The sequence below is a fragment of the Siphateles boraxobius genome, unplaced genomic scaffold (genome assembly GCF_051911475.1).
Source record: "Siphateles boraxobius isolate OS27281-9 unplaced genomic scaffold, OSU_SipBor_1 14, whole genome shotgun sequence".
NCBI lineage: Eukaryota > Metazoa > Chordata > Actinopteri > Cypriniformes > Leuciscidae > Siphateles > Siphateles boraxobius.
The window spans coordinates 380,001-400,000 of NW_027508744.1; the positions used below are offsets into that span (position 1 = coordinate 380,001).

Below are 20,000 nucleotides of genomic sequence, written 5' to 3' on the forward strand. Positions count from 1 at the left end.
CCTATCTCGGAGTACAGGTCTGTGCTGTCGGGGAAGTTCTCCACCACGAGGCCGCAGTGTTTGAGTGTGTGTGTGTGTGAGTGTGTGTGTGTGTGTGTGTGTGTGTGTGTCGCACCTTGGCGGAGCGTGTGAGGGCTCCTATCTCGGAGTACAGGTCTGTGCTGTCGGGGAAGTTCTCCACCACGACGCCGCAGACGTGATGCAGGAGAGACTGCTTGTGCACCGTGTCCTTCACTTCAGGAACCTTCTCCAGATAACTCAGATCGAAGCCTTTCGCCTGCGTGATCGAAACACCCAGCTCTCAAAGCTGACAGCAAACACTCCTCACAGAATATTTGTAATATCATGAATTAAAACACAAATGTATGGAATATTTAAAGGTGCATTGTGTAATATTTAGGAGGATCTGTTGACAGAAATGCAATATCATATAGTGATGGCAATCTCAAAACACTGCATCATGAAGCTTCGAAACCTTTACGAATCGTTTATTTCGAATCAGAGATTCGGAGCGTGTATCAAACTGCCAGAGTCACGTGACTTCAGTAAACGAGGCTTCATTATGTCATAACTGTTTCAAAACCCTTTGAAATGTCAATGGTTCGCCCAAGGATGATCTCTGTCGACCCATGATCATGAGGAGTCACTGAACCAGTGAACAAATGTCTGTGGGTTTACCTGATCTCTTAGCAGTTTTAGACATTTGTAGAAGTCATAATTAGACATTAGTATTGTTAAAATGAATAATGGTAGTTAATAGTCTCTTATTGTCCAGTTTAGCCGAGCCATTCATATAACAAACAAAACAAACCCTAAAAAATGATAAAAGAACATTAGACACTTGATAATCTCATTAGATGATTAGATAATTGCATTTGAAAGATTTTACTTTCAATAAAAAAATGTGCAATAGATTTGTAAAAGTTTTTTTTGTTTGTTTTGTTTAGCCCAGGGGTTTTGTTGCATTTCCACTGTTCTGACCACTAGATGTCACTGTGGAGACGAGTGTCGGCTCGACACAATACGGCACATGTGCTTCATCTGTTTCATGAATCCTCGATCTGTCATATACATCCACTAATATCATATACATAACTGTTTTCAGTGGTGTATAAAGACCTTACATAATGAACCGTTATGTTTTTATTACCTTAGAATAAGACATTTCTCTCTACACACACACACGCGGGTCTCCTTACATCGACATGTTTCTACGGTTGCCCTAAACGTACAAACGCGTTTCGTCACTATGTTGTTCTTCGTGCAAAGAACCGAATAAAGCACTGACACAATAATGAACAAGTAACAATAATATTCGGAAAAACATATTGTTTTATTGAATAATTAAGTAAACCTAATTTCTTAATTTATCTTTGTAAAGAAACCTCGTTGATTAACTGGCTACTCTCTGCTGTCTCAGACGACATCACTTCCTGTCAACCACCATAACTTCTGTTGGATGCAATTCACAACCTCACCACTAGATGCCGCTGATATGTACACAGTGCACCTTTAAGTGTGTGTTGTGATAAAACCTCACGTTAGAGCCGTTCAGGAAGTTTCCGATGGCGAGAAGAGTGGACAGGATAACCCGCAGCGTTTTGTTTTTCTCCAGCTGATCCATGCCCTCCTTCAGGTCCTGTAGCGGCTCAGCCACTTCCTGTCAGAGTGGAAACATTGGATAGGTAATTAACTGAGCTGTTAAATGCATGATGTCACGTGGAAGATGAGCAGCAAATCAAGCTTCAACCTTCCCGTCTCTCTCTTGAATCAACACTGAAGTGACTTAAACTGCAGTTCATCCACTGGCCACTAGAGACCGGCTGCAGGAGAGACTCAATCCCATACACCCGCATGTTAAAATGTCCAACTTTACAGCAGAAAAAAACATGTTTACAGTCTGGTGTAAAAAGTGGTTTTGGTCTATAAAGCTAATTTTGCCCGTCATGACGACTGTGAGGGGGTGATTTTTTTTTCTAACTCATCCGTTTAAATCATATTAAGCCTTAAAGTTGTGCATAATTAAGGGCGTGGCCACTTGAGTGACAGGTGGATTGCCACAGATGTCACTGCTAGCCGTTTGTCTGTTAGCTTCACGTCACCTCAGCTAATCCGCCTCGCTGCACATGTTCGTTTATCCGGGAGTGACGCTGCCAAGATGGCGACGGCCGGCTCTGCCCACTTTGGGCTTCAAAAATGCTCTTCAGAAACACTACGAGTGACGTCACTCACACTACGCCCATATTATATACAGTCTGTGGTCTAGACACAGGTGACTCTGTTTCTGCAGGATCTCAGATGGAGGGGAAAACAAATGTGCTTTTCATTATTAGAGTCTTTTGCTTGAAGCACACGATGTTACCCTCTATTAGACTGAACATGTCCTGCGTCAGAGGAAAGATAAAACATGGAAAACCGTCCCGGGTTACGTATGTAACCCTAGTTCCCCGAAGGGACGGACGCTGCGTGAATTCGCAGTGGGAACGCCCTCAGCGTGACGCGTCTGAAGCATGAATGACATCAGTCAATGGAGAGAATGAGCGTACGGCGAGTGACGTCATCGACCAGGAAGCTATAAATATCCCCTGAGTACACAACACGCCAGCTTAAAAGTTACTGAAGCAGCGACCCAAGGGGATGCCGAGAGTATGGCAGGACACGCAGCGTCCGTCCCTTCGGGGAACTAGGGTTACATACGTAACCCGGGACGTTCCCCTTCAGGGACTACCGCTGCGTGAAATCGCAGTGGGAACGCAATACCCACATCCCCATACGACCAAATCCCCGTCGTGTGTCATTAGGAGACACAAACCGACGAGAGAACCTGAGCCCCGCGAGTGGAGCTAAGATCGAGGGAATAAAATCTAACGAAAGTGTGCGGTGAGGACCAGCCTGTCGCATCACAAACGTCCTGAAGAGAAGCTCCTGAAAGAAGAGCTGTAGAAGCAGCCATACTCCGGGTGGAATGAGCCCTTACAGCCAAAGTGAAGGCTGATGGGCCGAACCATAAGCAAGTGGGATGGCCTCGACCCCCCACTTGCTCATCCTTTTTCTAGATGCAGGACACCCTTTCTTAGGTGACCCAAACAGACGAACATTTGTTCCGATCTCCTCCACAGGGCAGCTCTGTGGACGTAAGCATCAAAACCCAAACTGGGCACAGCAAATTAATTTTCTCCTGGTCTGACGTCAGAAAAGGCGGAGGACAGAAAACCTGCAGAACTATAGGTCTAACTGAAACAGTTGGAACCTTAGGAACATAACCTGGTCTCGGAAAGAGAAAGGCCTTAACCAACCAGGAGCAAATTCCAGGCACGAGGGAGCCACCGAAAGTGCTTGAATATCTCCAATTCTTTTTAGAGATGAGATAGCGAGAAGAAGGATAGTCTTTAGAGTGTAACCACCCAGAGTTGGGTTCCTGGTTTTCTTTCTTCGTTGGTAATACCACTACTATGCAGTAGGGGGCTCTAGGTGTCATACTCCCTTGTATATAGCCGTGTAGGAGAAGAAGTTAGGACAAGGTGTGCAGAGGGAAGCATGGTTCTTCTCTTTATGTTCACACTCTTTGTTTAGAGTCCAGATTGAGAAACTATTGTTTCAAGCTCAATCAAGTAAGTGTTTTTCTTCGTCTTATTTGTTATGTCAAATAACTGAGGTTATTTCTGTGTAAGCTGTATTTAGTTTGTTTTGGGGGAAGGGGTTTCGACTATTGTTTGGTTTGTGACCAACATTTAATGCTAGTATGTATTTGTTTTGTTTGTAGAAGGACTTTTTGAATGTCATCTGTTTTTCATATGTTCGATGAGGCTCAAGGCTGGAATTCGACTTGGAACATGAGAATTCTATACACTAAGGATAGTGTTTTCAAAGCTTGACTGCAGTCATTTGGAATCAATGTGGAATACAACTTGTAACTGCTTCACCTCTGTCACGGGACGATTATTCCTTTGCTGTCCATCACTGCCAATTGAACCATTGACTCTATGATACAAAACCTTGGATGTACTCTATGGATTACAGGACAATGAAAAAACTAAGGTCTTCATCTAAGGTTTATTTTTTTGCTACTCATCAGACAGTATTGCATTAGTGTGAAGCTTTAGGGTATGTTATTGTATATTCAGTGTTTGCTGGGTGATGAAGCCATGTAAATACTTTTGTGTGGGTCATCGGATATAAAATGAAAGCATTTCTATTGGCGTATTGAGGTTTATCTTTCAACTGTTTCTTCACTCATTATATTCTCAACAAAGTTTGGTCTGTGGGGCCCTCCCTCAAAATTATCTTGTAGCTTGTCTCACTAGGAGTGAGTAGGTAGACGGTTACAGAATGGCACCCGAACAGGGACCTGAAGACCATCGAGATTTTTAATTAGAGTGTTTTTCACAGTTTTTTGGTCACTTAGAGCAATCTAACTGTCATCTGCCATGGATAGGGAGGAGGCTGTACCTAGTGAAGATTTTACCTCTGAATCTTTCATTGCCAGAAGAGAACCGCTGAAAGAGTTGATAAACACCTTCAGTGATCTGTATCTCGACTCCGATGAGGAAAATGAAAGACTTGTGAGTAGTGTTCCTGAGGATGATTTTCTTTTTCTACCTCCACCACCATTAGAAATGGATGAAGAGGCAGACCGCAATCCTTATTCATCAGTGACATCCCTGAATGAACGCATTGCTAAATTAGAAAGTCATATGGCGGACATCACACAGGAGGTGGGTGAGCAAGTTTCTTGGGATAATTTTGATAAACAATGTAAAAAAATGGAAGATAGGATGACATATCATGTCCAACGGGAGTGTGAGAGGGTTAAACTACAATTGGAAATGTTAGTTAAGGATTTGGGACAATCCATGGTAGATTGTTTGAAAAGAAGAGATCGGCAATGGGAGCAAAAATTTCAAGCACTGAGAATGTCTTCATCTACTCCAAAAATACTAGAAACCAATCCACAAGATAGTAAAACCCATCCTCCATCTAGTAACATGACGTATAACTTACAACCCAGCCATATTAACAACCAGTCTTTAGTTCAATATAACCCTCCTGTAAAACTTGATTTTCCCAGTTTTAGCAATACCCTTAATGACGATCCAGTTTTATTCATCGAGCGGTGTGAGGAATACTTTGTTGTTCGACCCCTCAGAGATGACGAAATCCTGGCCTCACTCTCGGCTGTACTGAAAGGAACTGCAAAAGATTGGTGGATGGCAGAGAGGAGAAATGTGGTCAACTGGAAACAGTTTAAGGAGAGATTCCTGCACTCATTTTTAAGTGAGGACTACAAGGATGTAGCAGCTAGGAAACTGCTAGAAAGGAAACAAGGGGCCAAGGAAAGCCTCAGAGACTTTGCATTCCAGTATCGTGCGTTGTGTTTGCGATGGAAAAAGGATATGTCTGAGAGAGAAATGGTTCAGGCAATCCTGAGAAACTGCAACCCGCGGCTTGCCAGTTTGCTACGAGGAGCTGTTAAAGATGTGGGAGAATTGGTCAGGATTGGGACACAAATTGAGCGAGACTTTGATGAGTCCAAAAGGTATTGGAGTCAGGTCAATGGGGAGGAACAAAAGAAGAAAATGGCTCCTGTTCAAGAACCTCAGCGAAAGTTACCACAGGCTGGCAACAGATTTGTGCTACTCGATCAGAGTCCAGACCTTCATGCTTATAAGAACATCACCCTTCCCATAATTCTCAGAGATAGTTATATCATTGCCATTGTTGACACTGGAAGCACTTTTTCACTAATCCAAGAATCTTTGTGGAAGCGGTTAAATCATCATGAGGAATGTCAATCTAGTGGAGGCCAATCATTCCTGCTGGCCAATGGATTGAGACAAAACTCCTTAGGCAAGGTCAGTTGGAGATGTGAAGTTCAAGGACAGGGTGTGGATGTAAATTTGTTTATCATGAAAGATGCTGATCTAACTATACCTGTTATTCTGGGAATTGATTTTCTGTTAGAATCCAAGATGGTATTGGATTTTCACAAAGTCCAATACTGTATGCCAGCAATTTCAGAACCAAAAACTTTTCCTTTCCCACAACATGATGTTCAACCCTCTTCATATTTCTGTCTCGCTCTACCGGGATCTTCTTTTGATGAAGAAACCTGTCAGCAGATTCACAGTTTAGCCCGAGCATCAGACACAGATCTCCCTACACAAAAAGAGATAGAGAATCTCTTGTTAAGTTGGCCTACTGTGTGCACCCGGCAGATTGGTCGAACAAATTGTGTAAAACATTGTATCATAACTGTAGATGAGGTTCCGACAAGAAAACGTGCTTACAAGGTTTCACTACCAAAGCAGCAATTCATCGAATCTCAAGTGCAAGAACTATTGGACAAAGGAATCATCCGACCATCTACTTCACCTTGGGCATCACCGGTGGTTATAGTTCAAAAGAAGGATGGAAGTTCTAGATTCTGTGTAGATTATCGAGGTCTTAACAGCAAGACGCATCTGGATGCATATCCCATGCCTCAAATTCAGGATATCCTCGAATCTCTCCATGGTGCAACGGTTTTCAGCACCTTAGACTTGAAAAGTGGATATTGGCAGTTGGAAATGGATGCAGAAAGTATTCAAAAAACGGCCTTTGTAACATCTAATGGGCTTTATGAATTTCTTTGTTTACCTTTTGGCCTGAAAAACGCTGCAGCATCTTTCCAACGGCTGATGGAACAGGTCTTACGTGAGGTGAAAGGAAAGTGTTGTATGGTATACATCGACGATATCGTTGTGTACTCCAAAAACATTTCAGAACATCTCCAGCATCTACAAAAAGTCTTCACATGTCTTCATAAAGCTGGTCTCACCCTCAATCTAAAAAAGTGCAACTTTATCCAGAAATCACTCTCATTTCTGGGACACATTGTGACACCGGAAGGAGTAAAAACTGACTCATCCAAAGTCTCAGCTGTCGAATCATTTCCTATACCACAATCCATCAAAGATGTTCAAAGGTTCCTAGGTTTAGCTGGTTGGTATCACCGTTTCATACCCCAGTTTTCCGAAAAGGCAGCTCCATTGCATGCACTAAAAAAAAAAAATGCCACATGGGAATGGACTGAACAATGTCAGCAAGCATTTAACTCCATAAAACAAGATCTTGTGCGAGCTCCGATTTTGATTACCCCTGATTTCTGTAAGCCTTTCAGAGTGCAAACCGATGCAAGCGATATTGGATTAGGAGCTGTTCTTACCCAAGAGTCTGAGGGAGAAGAACACGTAATCGCCTATGCATCTCGGTTGTTGAGAGGAGCAGAGAAAGCTTATTCTGTGCCGGAAAAGGAATGTTTGGCAGTAGTTTGGGCCGTGGAGAAATGGAGGCAGTATCTGGAAGGACAAACGTTTGAGGTAGTAACAGATCATGCAGCTCTGACATGGGCATTCCAACATCCAAAACCTTCATCACGTCTCACACGATGGACCATAAGATTGCAAGGGTTTCATTTCACAGTGAGGTATCGGAAAGGTCAGTGCAATGTGGTACCTGACGTGTTATCCAGAAGTCACAATACTCCTCAGGATATGTTGCTCATCGCTACTGCTAACAAAACCATTTCACCACCATGCAACCTACCGGCTGACCTCTCACAAATTGCCACAGCTCAAAACAGCGATGTTGAGATTCAAGAACTAGTCTCTAAAGCAGAAAAACAAACCATTTGTGACATGGCCAGGGTTCATTATGTGGTGGAAAATGGTTTTCTATTTCGCAGTGTGCCTGATGGTAAAAAAGGGCAAAAACTCCAATTGATTATACCTTCGGCACTACGGCAGTCCTTTCTGCAGTACGCTCACGATAACCCTTTGAGTGGACATTTGGGGAAGCTCAAAACTCTACTCAGGCTACTTGAAACTGTGTACTGGCCTAGCATCAGGGCGGATGTATGGAAGTACTGTAAAGAATGTCAAACCTGTCAAAAATACAAACCATCCATGACTAAGACATCAGGTCTGCTACAAAGTACTCCTATAGTTGAACCTGGATATATGTTGGGAGTGGATCTTATGGGGCCTTTCCCGAAGAGCAATAAACAACACGAGTACCTTCTTGTTGTTGTTGACTACTTCACCAAGTGGGTAGAGTTATTTCCTTTGAGGACTGCTAGAGCATCTCACATTGCTAAAATCTTAATAGATGAGATCTTTACTAGGTGGGGAATACCAACCTACCTTGTGTCAGATAGAGGTACTCAGTTTACCTCCCAGCTCATCGGCATTGTCTGCAAACAGTGGGGGGTAATTCAAAAATTAACCACTGCCTACCATCCTCAAACAAATTTGACAGAGCGAGTCAACAGAAACTTAAAAACAATGATTGCGTCCTATGTAGAGGATCAGCATCGACAGTGGGATAAGTGGTTGGGCGAATTCAGGTTTGCAATTAATTCTGCCTGGCATGAAAGTACAGGGTTTACGCCGGCAGAAATAGCTCTGGGACGGAAGTTGAAAGGACCAATGGAAAGAGCCCTACAACAGCTACCTGATCCTAACAGTCCAGTTTACCCTATACTGGAACGGCAGAAGGAACTGGTCATTTTGGTGAAGGAGAATGTGGAAAGAGCCCAGATTAAGCAAAAAAAATACTACGATCAACGGCACAAACCAACACAATTTCAGGTTGGAGACGCAGTATGGGTACGAACGCATCCCTTATCCAAAGCAGATGACGGTTTAATGGCAAAACTGTCCCCTAAATGGAAAGGTCCCGCTAGAATTGTAAAGAAGTTGGGTCCGGTTAATTATCAAGTCTCCCTTGTATCTGCCCCAGATATTATTGACACATATCACGTGCAACACTTGAAGATTTGTCATGGGTATGTTAGTTCTTCTAATGAGGAGGGAGATATGTAACCACCCAGAGTTGGGTTCCTGGTTTTCTTTCTTCGTTGGTAATACCACTACTATGCAGTAGGGGGCTCTAGGTGTCATACTCCCTTGTATATAGCCGTGTAGGAGAAGAAGTTAGGACAAGGTGTGCAGAGGGAAGCATGGTTCTTCTCTTTATGTTCACACTCTTTGTTTAGAGTCCAGATTGAGAAACTATTGTTTCAAGCTCAATCAAGTAAGTGTTTTTCTTCGTCTTATTTGTTATGTCAAATAACTGAGGTTATTTCTGTGTAAGCTGTATTTAGTTTGTTTTGGGGGAAGGGGTTTCGACTATTGTTTGGTTTGTGACCAACATTTAATGCTAGTATGTATTTGTTTTGTTTGTAGAAGGACTTTTTGAATGTCATCTGTTTTTCATATGTTCGATGAGGCTCAAGGCTGGAATTCGACTTGGAACATGAGAATTCTATACACTAAGGATAGTGTTTTCAAAGCTTGACTGCAGTCATTTGGAATCAATGTGGAATACAACTTGTAACTGCTTCACCTCTGTCACGGGACGATTATTCCTTTGCTGTCCATCACTGCCAATTGAACCATTGACTCTATGATACAAAACCTTGGATGTACTCTATGGATTACAGGACAATGAAAAAACTAAGGTCTTCATCTAAGGTTTATTTTTTGCTACTCATCAGACAGTATTGCATTAGTGTGAAGCTTTAGGGTATGTTATTGTATATTCAGTGTTTGCTGGGTGATGAAGCCATGTAAATACTTTTGTGTGGGTCATCGGATATAAAATGAAAGCATTTCTATTGGCGTATTGAGGTTTATCTTTCAACTGTTTCTTCACTCATTATATTCTCAACAAAGTTTGGTCTGTGGGGCCCTCCCTCAAAATTATCTTGTAGCTTGTCTCACTAGGAGTGAGTAGGTAGACGGTTACAAGAGTAAGAAACTTTTCCGAAACTTCCTCGATGGGCTCGAAAGGAGCAAGGGAGAGACCTTCTAAGATAACGGCCAGATCCCAAGCTGGTACCCTTGTGCAAACTGCAGGCCTCAGCCTCAAGGTGACACGAAGGAAGCGAGACATAAGCGGGTGTTTCCCGAGGGAACCTCCACTTGAAGGGGTGTGGTAAGCAGCTAAGGCCGCCACATACACCTTCAGTGTGGAGTGGGATAACCCTGTGGAGAGACGGTCCTGCAGGAAATCCAGGACTGTACCAACCGGGCAGTTAACTGGGTCCTGCTGGCGCTCTCCACACCAAGAGGTGAAAAGTTTCCACCTCGCGGCATATAACTTCCTCGTGGAGGGAGCTCTGGATCGGAGGATGGTCTCAACGACCTCAGCCGAGAGACCAGAATCTATGAGCTGGGCCCCCTCAGAGGCCAAGCCCACAGCCTCCATAGCTCTAGACGGGGGTGAAAGATCGACCCACTCGCCTGAGAGAGCAGATCTCTCCTGATCGGTATCTCTAGGGGAGAGCCGTTGAGGAGAGACACTAGGTCCGCAAACCATACCCGGGCCGACCAGAACGGGGCTATTAGCAGGAGACTGAGCCCGTCCCGGCGAACCCTCTCCAGAACTCCTGGGAGCAGAGCGATCGGGGGAAAAGCGTACAAGCGTGACCTCGGCCACGGATGTACCATCGCATCCAACCCCAGCGGGGCTGGATGGCTGAGAGAGAACCACAGTGGGCAGTGTTATGTTTCTCGAGAAGCAAATAGGTCTACCTCGGCAAGACCGAAATGTTTCCATAGGAGTTCCACCACCTCGGGGTGAAGACTCCATTCCCCGGGCCTCGGCCCCTGTCTTAACAGGATGTCTGCCCCCTGATTTAAATACCCCGGGAGATAAAAGCTCTCAGAGAAAGAATTTTCCCCTGGGACCATAGAAGGATCTGACGTGCCAGTTTGTAAAGCGGGCGAGAACGCAAACCCCCCTGATGGTTGATATAAGAAACCACCGATGTGTTGTCTGTCTGGACAAGAACATGGTGGCCCCTTAGGTCTGGGAGGAAGTGTTTCAGAGCCTGAAACACCGCCAACATCTCTAGGCAGTTTAAGTGCCACAGACGATGATGGTCCTCCCACAGACCCTGAGCCCACCCGTGAGAGAGGCATCTGTCATTAGCATAACGCGACGACAAGGAGCTCCTAACACAGGGCCTTGGGACAGAAACCAAGGATCTTTCCACATGATCAGGGCGTGATGACACCGTCGCAAACTCACGATCATGCGAAGCGGATTTCCCCTCGGGGAGAATCCCTTGGTCCTGAGCCACCACTGTAACAGTCTCATGTGCAAGAGGCCAAGAGGTATCACGTTGGACGCAGCTGCCATGAGACCTAGCAGTCTCTGGAACTGTTTTACAGTGGATGACTGGCCTAGCTATTACCTGATCTACTGCAGCGAGAATCAAAGCAATACGAGCAGGTGACAACTGTGCCTGCATCGTCGTTGAATCCCACACTACACCTAGAAAAGTGGTTCTCTGTAATGGAGAAAGAACACTCTTTTTGGCGTTGAGCCTCAGCCCCAGTCACTTGATATGAGCAAGAACGACATCTCGGTGCCGAACCGCCTGTTGTTCCGATTGAGCTAGAATCAAGCAATCATCTATATAGTACAGAAAGCGGATGCCCTGTAACCTCAGCGGGGCTATAGCAGCATCCATACACTTCGTGAATGTTCGGGGTGACAGTGCTAGGCCGAACGGAAGAACCCGATATTGGTACGCTTCGCCCCCGAAAGCGAACCTCAGGAACTTCCTGTGTTGAGGGAGGATAGATACATGGAAGTAAACGTCCTTTAGATCTATCATGACAAACCAGTCCTCGGATCTGATTTGAACATCCCCAGTGACAGACACAGCGCCCTGTAACGTACTGGCAGGGAACAGCTGGTCTGGGCATTCCACAACCCTCCTCGGAGGGGGCGAGCGTCCCTCGGGAAATCGCTCGCCGAGTCTCTCTACGCCCTGTGAAGGCAGGGTTAGTAGAGCAGACCACTGAGGGCATCGGAAAAGACAGGGCACCGTGTTCTTGTGCAGTGAACTCAGGTCTTTCACGATAGGGACCACCCTCAGAACCCTGACGTTCAGCACGTCAGGATTTTTTTTTTTTCGATGAAGTAGTATCCTAACTCCCTGCTGGGTGGGGACCCATTCCGCCAGGAACTCTACTAAGGGAACCAGCCTCTCGAGGCTGGCCTCCGGATGAACATCCCGAGTGACAGACACAGCGCCCTGTAACATACTGGCAGGAAACAGCTGGTCTGAGCACTCCACAACCCTCCTTGGAGGGGGCGAGCGTCCCTCGGGAAATCGCTCGCCGAGTCTCTCTACGCCCTGTATAGGCAGGGTTAGTAGAACAGACCCCTGAGGGCATCGAGAAAGACAGGGCACCGTGTTTTTGTGCGGTGAACTCAAGTTTTTCCCGATGGGGACCACCCTCAGAGTCCTGACGTTCAGCCCGTCAGGACTTTTTCGACGCGGCCTTTCTGGCGACAATGACTGTCCTCAGATCAGTCCTGCCCCGAGAAGGCCGCGCCGGAGAGCACCCCGCCTCGTCCCTCCAGTTTCTCTGCAGGGGGGCACGAGACGTGACGAAAGACTTTGCTCTGGTTGAACATTCTGCGTGACAGACACAGTGCCCTGTAACGGCGCACCGGCAGGGAACGACTGGTCTGAACACACTAGAACCCTCCTTAGAGGCGGCGAGCGTCCCTCGGGAAAGCACTCGCCAGACCCTTCTACGCCCTGTTTCAGCAGGGTTAGTAGGACGGGCCCCTGAGGGCGCCGGGAGAGACAGGGCACCCTTAAGGGAGGTGAACGCAAGTCTCTCTCGGCGGGGACCCCCCTCAGATTTCCTTTGAGCAGGTCGGCCTGAAAAGCCTGCATAAAAGTCATCGTATGCAAACATGCAGCCGCCTGCCGAGCCACCGAGTAAGCCTTCCCCACCAGCACAGAGGTGTATATATTTATTTATTTATTTATTTTTTGGTGGAAGAGCCGGTGCTTTAAGTGAAGACGATGAAGCAGGAGAGAGATAGCTCGCAAGCGTCTCCTCCGCCTACAGTATCGTCACATAACCAGCAGATTTAGCACCAACAATGTTACCATAAGCATTGGACTGATTTGTGTAAATTCTGCTTGAAACCGGTCTAACCCAGGTCTTTGAAAACTCAGCATGAAGATCTGGGAAGAACGGTAAGCACCGGCTAGAAGGTTGAGGTCGTGCAGACAGAAATCTATCATCTAGATTGCTTTTAATTCTAGAAACCTGTCTATCAGCTGGCCACTCGATACTGTTATTTTATTAAATTTTTTTTTTTTAGCTTTTCAACAGCCCGAGATAATACATCCATCAAACCTTCTTCATTTGCAGTATAATGTGATAAACTAGTTTTCTCTGATAATAAACTTTCGACATCCAGCTCCTCAGAACTGGAAAATCTCAATTCAACATCATCATGTGCCTCCACCCGGCACATGGCAGCGCGTGCTTCCAGAGCCGGGTGTGAGGCACTAGATCTCGTCGGAGATAGCTGAGATAGGGCGGAGCCCGTCTCAACGTCGCCAGCGAGATCCATCTGCGAGCCCCAAGACAAGCGCCGCAGCTCTGCCTCAACAGAAGCGGGACCCGAGCCTCGGGGAGCTCGCAGCAAATCACTCTCCTCGAAGAGCGATCGCCGCGAGCGCAGAGTTCTCAAGGGAAAACGCTCGCAATGCTGACAATCGACTCCCTCGAGAGCCGACTGGGCATTGCTGCACTCCCAAACAAGCCACACTTAGCTCGTGTGAATCCCCACCCGTGATGTGCCGAGTACAGGGGGGAACACACTTCTTATACTGCTCGCTCATATTGGTTTTTTTATATAAAATATATATAGTGAAAACTCCTGACAAAACAGACAAACACAATCGACAGATTCAGACACACACAGAGCTGCTGAAGTAACTAAAAGCTGGCGTGTTGTGTACTCAGGGGATATTTATAGCTTCCTGGTCGATGACGTCACTCGCCGTACGCTCATTCTCTCCATTGACTGATTTCATTCATGCTTCAGACGCGTCACGCTGAGGGCGTTCCCACTGCGATTTCACGCAGCGGTAGTCCCTGAAGGGGAACTGAGGAATTTACCGGAGAGAGAGAGAGAGAGTTATTTGCAGTCTTCACGAACGCCTTCAAACGGTTTCCACCTCTGAATGTGAAGGTGATGCATAAGTTCAAAGGTCGATTTCACTGAGACAATTTTAAAACATTGATCTGTTTGTTTGATTATTTCGACTGGGATCCCGTTCTGAAAACATTTAACCACTGATATTTTATTATCATTGAGTTTTTTTTTTAATATCATTTTTATAAATTTTATTACAGTTTTAGTTATTTAGTACATCGTTAAACTAAATGAAAATGAGAAATGTTTCCTTGGTCTAGCTTAAAAAAAATATATATATTTTTATATTTTATTTCAAGTCACAAAATGGTTTTTTTATGGTTTTACTTTGTTAACTATAATAACACTGCGTTTAACTTGCATTTAAGTAGAACTTTTGTCCATTGTTTTAGAAAGAATTGTCAATTTGTAGTAGAATATAGTTGCATGTACTACTGTCCAAATGAGAAAAGAAATTAATACTTTTACTAATCAAGAATGCATTAAATTGATTAAAAGTGAAAGTAAAGACATTTATAATGTTACAAAAGATTCTATTTCAAATAAATGCTTTTCTTTTGAACTTACTATTCATCAAAGAATCCTGAAAAATAAAATGTATGACAGTTCCATAAAAATATGAGCTGTTTTCAAAACTGATAATAATCATAAATGTTTCTTCTTGAGCATCAAATCATCATATTATACTGATTTCTGAAGGATCATGTGACACTGAAGACTGGAGTAATGATGCGGAATATTCAGCTTTGATCACAGGAATAAATTACACTTTACTGTATATTCACATAGAAAACATTAGAATAATATTTCACATTATTCTAATAAACACAGTATTTGGGTGAGCAGAAGAGACTCTTTCAAATAAAGAGTTAAAAATCTTGCCGACTCCATCAGTTTCCAGTGAGGGTTTGACACACACGTGAACAGATCGCTCACCTTCTCGGTGGCTTCATAGTCGAGTTTGAAGGCCCAGAGCTGCAGGCGTGCCGAGAGCTCGCTGATGGAGGACAGCGTCAGGAGGAACTGCTCCGCGCTTCCCAGGGGAATATCGGGATTCACCAGCTGAGCTTCCTGGATCTTCTGCTTCTCTTCCTCCGTGGGAATCATCGTCAGGATTTTCTACAGCGGAGAATAAATATTCTGTTACACTCAAAATGTTACAATCTAACATTCAAAAAATGTAAAACTGTAAATATTCCAAAAATGTTACACTCTAAATATTCAGTTTCTCTGAGAAATGTAACATTCTAACATCCTAAATATATTTTTTTATTCACTCAGAAATGTTACATTCTAAATATTGTGTTTCACTCAAAATGTTACAATCTAATATTCTAATTATTCCAGAAATGTAACATTCTAACATTCTAAATATTCCAAAAATGTTACACTCTAAATATTCAGTTTCACTCAGAAATGTAACATTCTAAATATTGTGTTTCACTCAAAATGTTACAATCTAACATTCTGTCAATGTGCACTGTAACAAATGTGGACTTCCTGCACCTCGATGCCCTCTTTGTTGAGTGCGTACTCGTCGAAGTTCAGTATGGCGGTTTTGATGGTGCGCGGCGGAGGAAGAACCGTCAGGCCGATGTTGATGGAGTTGCTGCGTTTGGAATCCAGAATGATAATCTCCTGCCGCTTCCCTTCGGCTGCCGTTTTCTGTTCAACACACACACACACACACACACACACATAATCTGATATTACAGCTCAACAAATGACAGCCGTCAGACCACTGTCTCAGCGCTTTCACTGGGGTATATATAAATAAGATTATAATAACTAGATTCATTTGATTCCAATAAAAAAGTTATTTACATAAATACAATTTTATTTAAATAAATAAGAAATAAATGAATAAATTAGATTAAAATACACTGATTCAAAGAAAATATATATTTTTTAAGAAAAAAATAATTAATTAATACAAACATTTGGTTAAAATAAATAAAATTGTATTTATTAATTTAAATAAGAAATAAATGAATAAATTATATTTAAATAAATAAACATTTTTGAAGAAACATTTGGTTAAAATAAATAAATAAATACAATTGTATTTAAAAAAATAAGATATAAATTAATAAATTATATGAAAATACAGTTATTAAAATAAATATTTTAGAAGAAAAATAAAATTAATACAAACATTTTATTGAAATAAAATTAAATTGATCAAATTAAAATAAATAAAATTGATTGAAATAAAGTATAAGTATATACATTTTAAAAATAAATGAGGTTACCTAAATAAAAAAATTGATTCAAATAAAAAATAAATGATTTGCTAAAAGAATAAATGACTTAAATACCCCTAACTTACATCTAACAGTACAGTAATTAGAAGAGTAATTCTACAGTACAGAAAAACTAAATATTTTACAAATTTATAATATGAAATTCTCACAGTGTTAATTCATACTTTGCAGTCACGTGACTACCATGGATACCTGGCGGGCAACAGACATTGACAAAATGGCGACAAACAGTGGCCAGCCAGTATAGTGAGGCTATTTTGTTTCCATAGCACATTAACAAAACGTTTAATGACAGTAATAACACTAAAAACAATAGAATTACTAAATATGAATAATATCACTAAAATGATATAGGCCTAAAAACAGTCTTTAGTTCACGAACAGCACAACTCTGCCATCTGTGAAAATCAAAAGCAGCTTCAAAAACTCTAATTTTTTACTGTCATTAATGTAGGCCCACAAGAGAAATATTGAGCCAGTGAATTAGGATATAATTATAACGTTATATACATCGTCGTCTCAGAGAGAACGCGGCGTTAAAGCAGCGACAGATGCTGAAAGCTCAGTCCGTTTCTACTTTCACTTTCGGGGAATGAGTGCGTTTACATGCACGGTCTTAACCCGATTATGCTGAATAATAGTGCATCCAATCGCACAACAACTATCTGGCATGTCGGTTACACCTCAAAACACCAACTTTTGTATATTAAAACTGGCGACGTCCTGGCAAGATCTTTGATTAGTTTACTGGGTTTCGGTGCTAGAGAACGACGTTCTTGCCCACCAGCCGGCACTTGTGACGTCACGTACAAAGTATGAATTGGGTCACACACACACACACACACACACACACACACACACACACACACACACACACACACACACACACACACACTGTTATATCCCCGCTCACCTTAGCCGCGGGCATCTCCTTGGATTTGCTCTCGAATAGAAGCTCGAGTTTAGCGGTGTCGAGTTTGACCGGTTCCAGTCGGGACCAGAGCGACTCTTGGCTCCGCCTGTGGCTCCGGGAGATCCAGTCGGCGGGCCGGACTTCACTCCAGAACAGCCGGATGGTCTTCTTCTTCTTCTGGTAGAGCGGCGTTAGCTCCGCCTCCTGCTGAGGAGGGGGCGGAGCTTGGCCGGAGAAGCAGGGAGGGGGCGGAGGCACGCGGATGCTAAAGATGGGAGGGGGCGGAGCCTGGCAGGCGAACATTGGGGGCGGAGCCGGGAGGTTAAAGGGGCAGGGCGGAGGAGGGGGCGGAGCCAGAAGATCTCCAGAGCTCATTAAACTCCCCGAGTCCAGCACGTCCTGATCGTCCTCGTCCCTGAGGTCGGTGAAGTCGATGTCTCCGATGCGGAGTTCTCGTGGACTCGCCATCAGCTGGTCCCATATGCAGTCCGACTCCTTCTTCACAGGAGGAGGAGCTTCCTGCGTTTCCATTGGTGGAGAAGTGAGACCCTTCACCAGTTCTCCGAAGCGCTCGGCGAACGCCCGTACGTTGCTCTGGTTCTCGACTCGCTGGTCTCCGTCATTCGTGCTAACGCTCTCGTCCTGCGTCGACGCTAACAGATCCTCCTGCTCTTTCTCTCCTCCGTCCCGCTCTTCGTCCTCGTCTTCCTCCGAGGGCTTTTTGCTCTGTGAGTAGAGCATGTCCAGCATGAAGAGTTTGCTGTCCAGGATCTTGTTTCGCTGTTCATTCACGCTGCCGCTCTGAGACCACTGACCTGCAGTAAACACACACACACACACACACACACACACACACACACACACACACACACACACACACACACACACACACACACACGCACACACACACACACACACACACACACACACACACACACACACACACACAATATTCGATCTTTCGGTTCATTTGATGTTTTCAGATGCCAATAAGAGTGCGCTGCTCAAATTCTATCATGTTTAAATACATTTAGCTGCATTTTACTCATAATCAGTGTAGAAACTCTGAAAAAAGTAAATTGTTTATTATAGTTTAGCATTTTCAAATGTTTTTTTTGCAATATTTTTATTTAATATTATATTTAATTGTGTGTGTGTATATATATATATATATACTATATATATAATTTAAATGTACTAATTTACATATGTTAATTATTTTAATTTACATATCACAATTTTATATTTTAATATTTATTTATATTATATTTAATCATATTTATTATTTTAATTTAATTTTAATATTTAATTTATTTTTAATGATTTTTTAATTTTATTTCAGTTTCAGTCGAAGCAATAATTGTTACATTTTAGCATTTTCAAATGTCGTTTTATTTTAATATTTAAATTTTTCAGATTTAATTTATTTAATTCATATATACAAATATATATATATAACATTTAATAATATTTAATATTTTATTTCAGATTTTTAATTCAATTTAAATTTTAGATTAGTTTTAGTTGCAGCAATACTTTTTATAGTCAAGCATTTTCAAATGGATTTTTATTTGAATTTTTCAGATTTAATTATATATTATTTTATATATATGTATATGAAATATATAATGGTATTATATTTAATGTGTCACATAATTAACATTATATATACACACACACACACATCTTGTATTATATTTAATTGTAAATATAATGTTTATTATGTGACATTAAACATAATACAATTTTTTATATTTTATTTTAATATTAATTTTTTTTAATCAATTTTAGATGCAGCAATAATTTTTACTACTTAAATTTCAGTTATTATTTCAAGTACACATTTGCATCATGTCATACATAAAATGAAAATCAGTATACAAATATTCTCTATTATAAATAATAATAATAATATAAAATAGTAAAATGAAATAATTATAAAATAATATTTTTAGATAATGAGTGTGTATCAGTCTGACCTGTCTCCGCTCCTGCACTGAGTCGATCTTCTCTCTCTAGTGTGCTACTGGCTGAAGATATGCTGGAGGCAGAGCAGTTATCCTTCTCGTTCACTTCTTCGTTCTGTCGTTCTTTATCGCTCAAGATCCCACTGTCCTCCGCTTCTCCATCAGGAGCTTCCCGCTCAGACTCCTCCCCTTCCTCTGCAACCTGCTCTGTGGCCCCGCCCACTTCCTGTTCAGACCCCTCCCCTTCCCCCTCAACCTGCTCCTCCGCTCCGCCCACTTCCTGTTCAGCACTTCTCTCCTCCTCTTCCTGTTCCGGTTCTTCTCTGGGTTCCGTTTGCTTCTCCTCCGGTTCTAGACTCGCATCCACATCCGGTTCTAGATCACTGGTGTCTGTGGAGATGGTAGTCAAAAATTTAAATCTGCTGTGTTCAAAATAACACACACACACACACACACACACACAAACACACACACACACACACACACACACACACGCACACACACACACACACACACACACTGCTGCAGTATATAGTATGCTATGTACACTAGCGGTCAAACGTTTGGAATAATTAAGATTTCTTAATTTAAACAAAAAAATTGTCTTCTTCTCGACAAGGCTGCATTAAAATATTTCAGTTTTTACTGTATTTGTGATCAAATAAACGCAGCCTTGGTGAGCAGAAGAGAATCATAATTACTCCACAGTTTGATCAGTGAGTGTTTAGTGTTTCTGTGTGACTTCTGCATCATACGGTCCTTCACTACGACCTCTGTGTCCCGGATATGAACAGGAAACACACCTGTGTGTGTCAACGCCTGACCAAACACACA

The 20,000-nt window shown here is 42.8% G+C and overlaps 1 protein-coding gene across 6 annotated transcripts in view; it reads right to left on the reverse strand.

The window, feature by feature from the left end:
• The window catches only part of fhod3a (formin homology 2 domain containing 3a), a 93,398-nt gene that overhangs the window by 17,361 nt on the left and 56,037 nt on the right, over nucleotides 1-20,000 (reverse strand). For all 6 annotated transcript variants that reach the window (XM_077230147.1, XM_077230151.1, XM_077230149.1 and 3 more), the window contains 6 exons: nucleotides 19,179-19,556; nucleotides 17,200-18,014; nucleotides 15,529-15,687; nucleotides 14,959-15,141; nucleotides 1,541-1,660; nucleotides 116-277 (listed from right to left, as the gene is read on the reverse strand). In XM_077230147.1, the coding sequence (XP_077086262.1) occupies nucleotides 116-277; nucleotides 1,541-1,660; nucleotides 14,959-15,141; nucleotides 15,529-15,687; nucleotides 17,200-18,014; nucleotides 19,179-19,556 (1,817 nt within the window). The remainder of the gene's footprint in view (nucleotides 1-115; nucleotides 278-1,540; nucleotides 1,661-14,958; nucleotides 15,142-15,528; nucleotides 15,688-17,199; nucleotides 18,015-19,178; nucleotides 19,557-20,000) is intronic.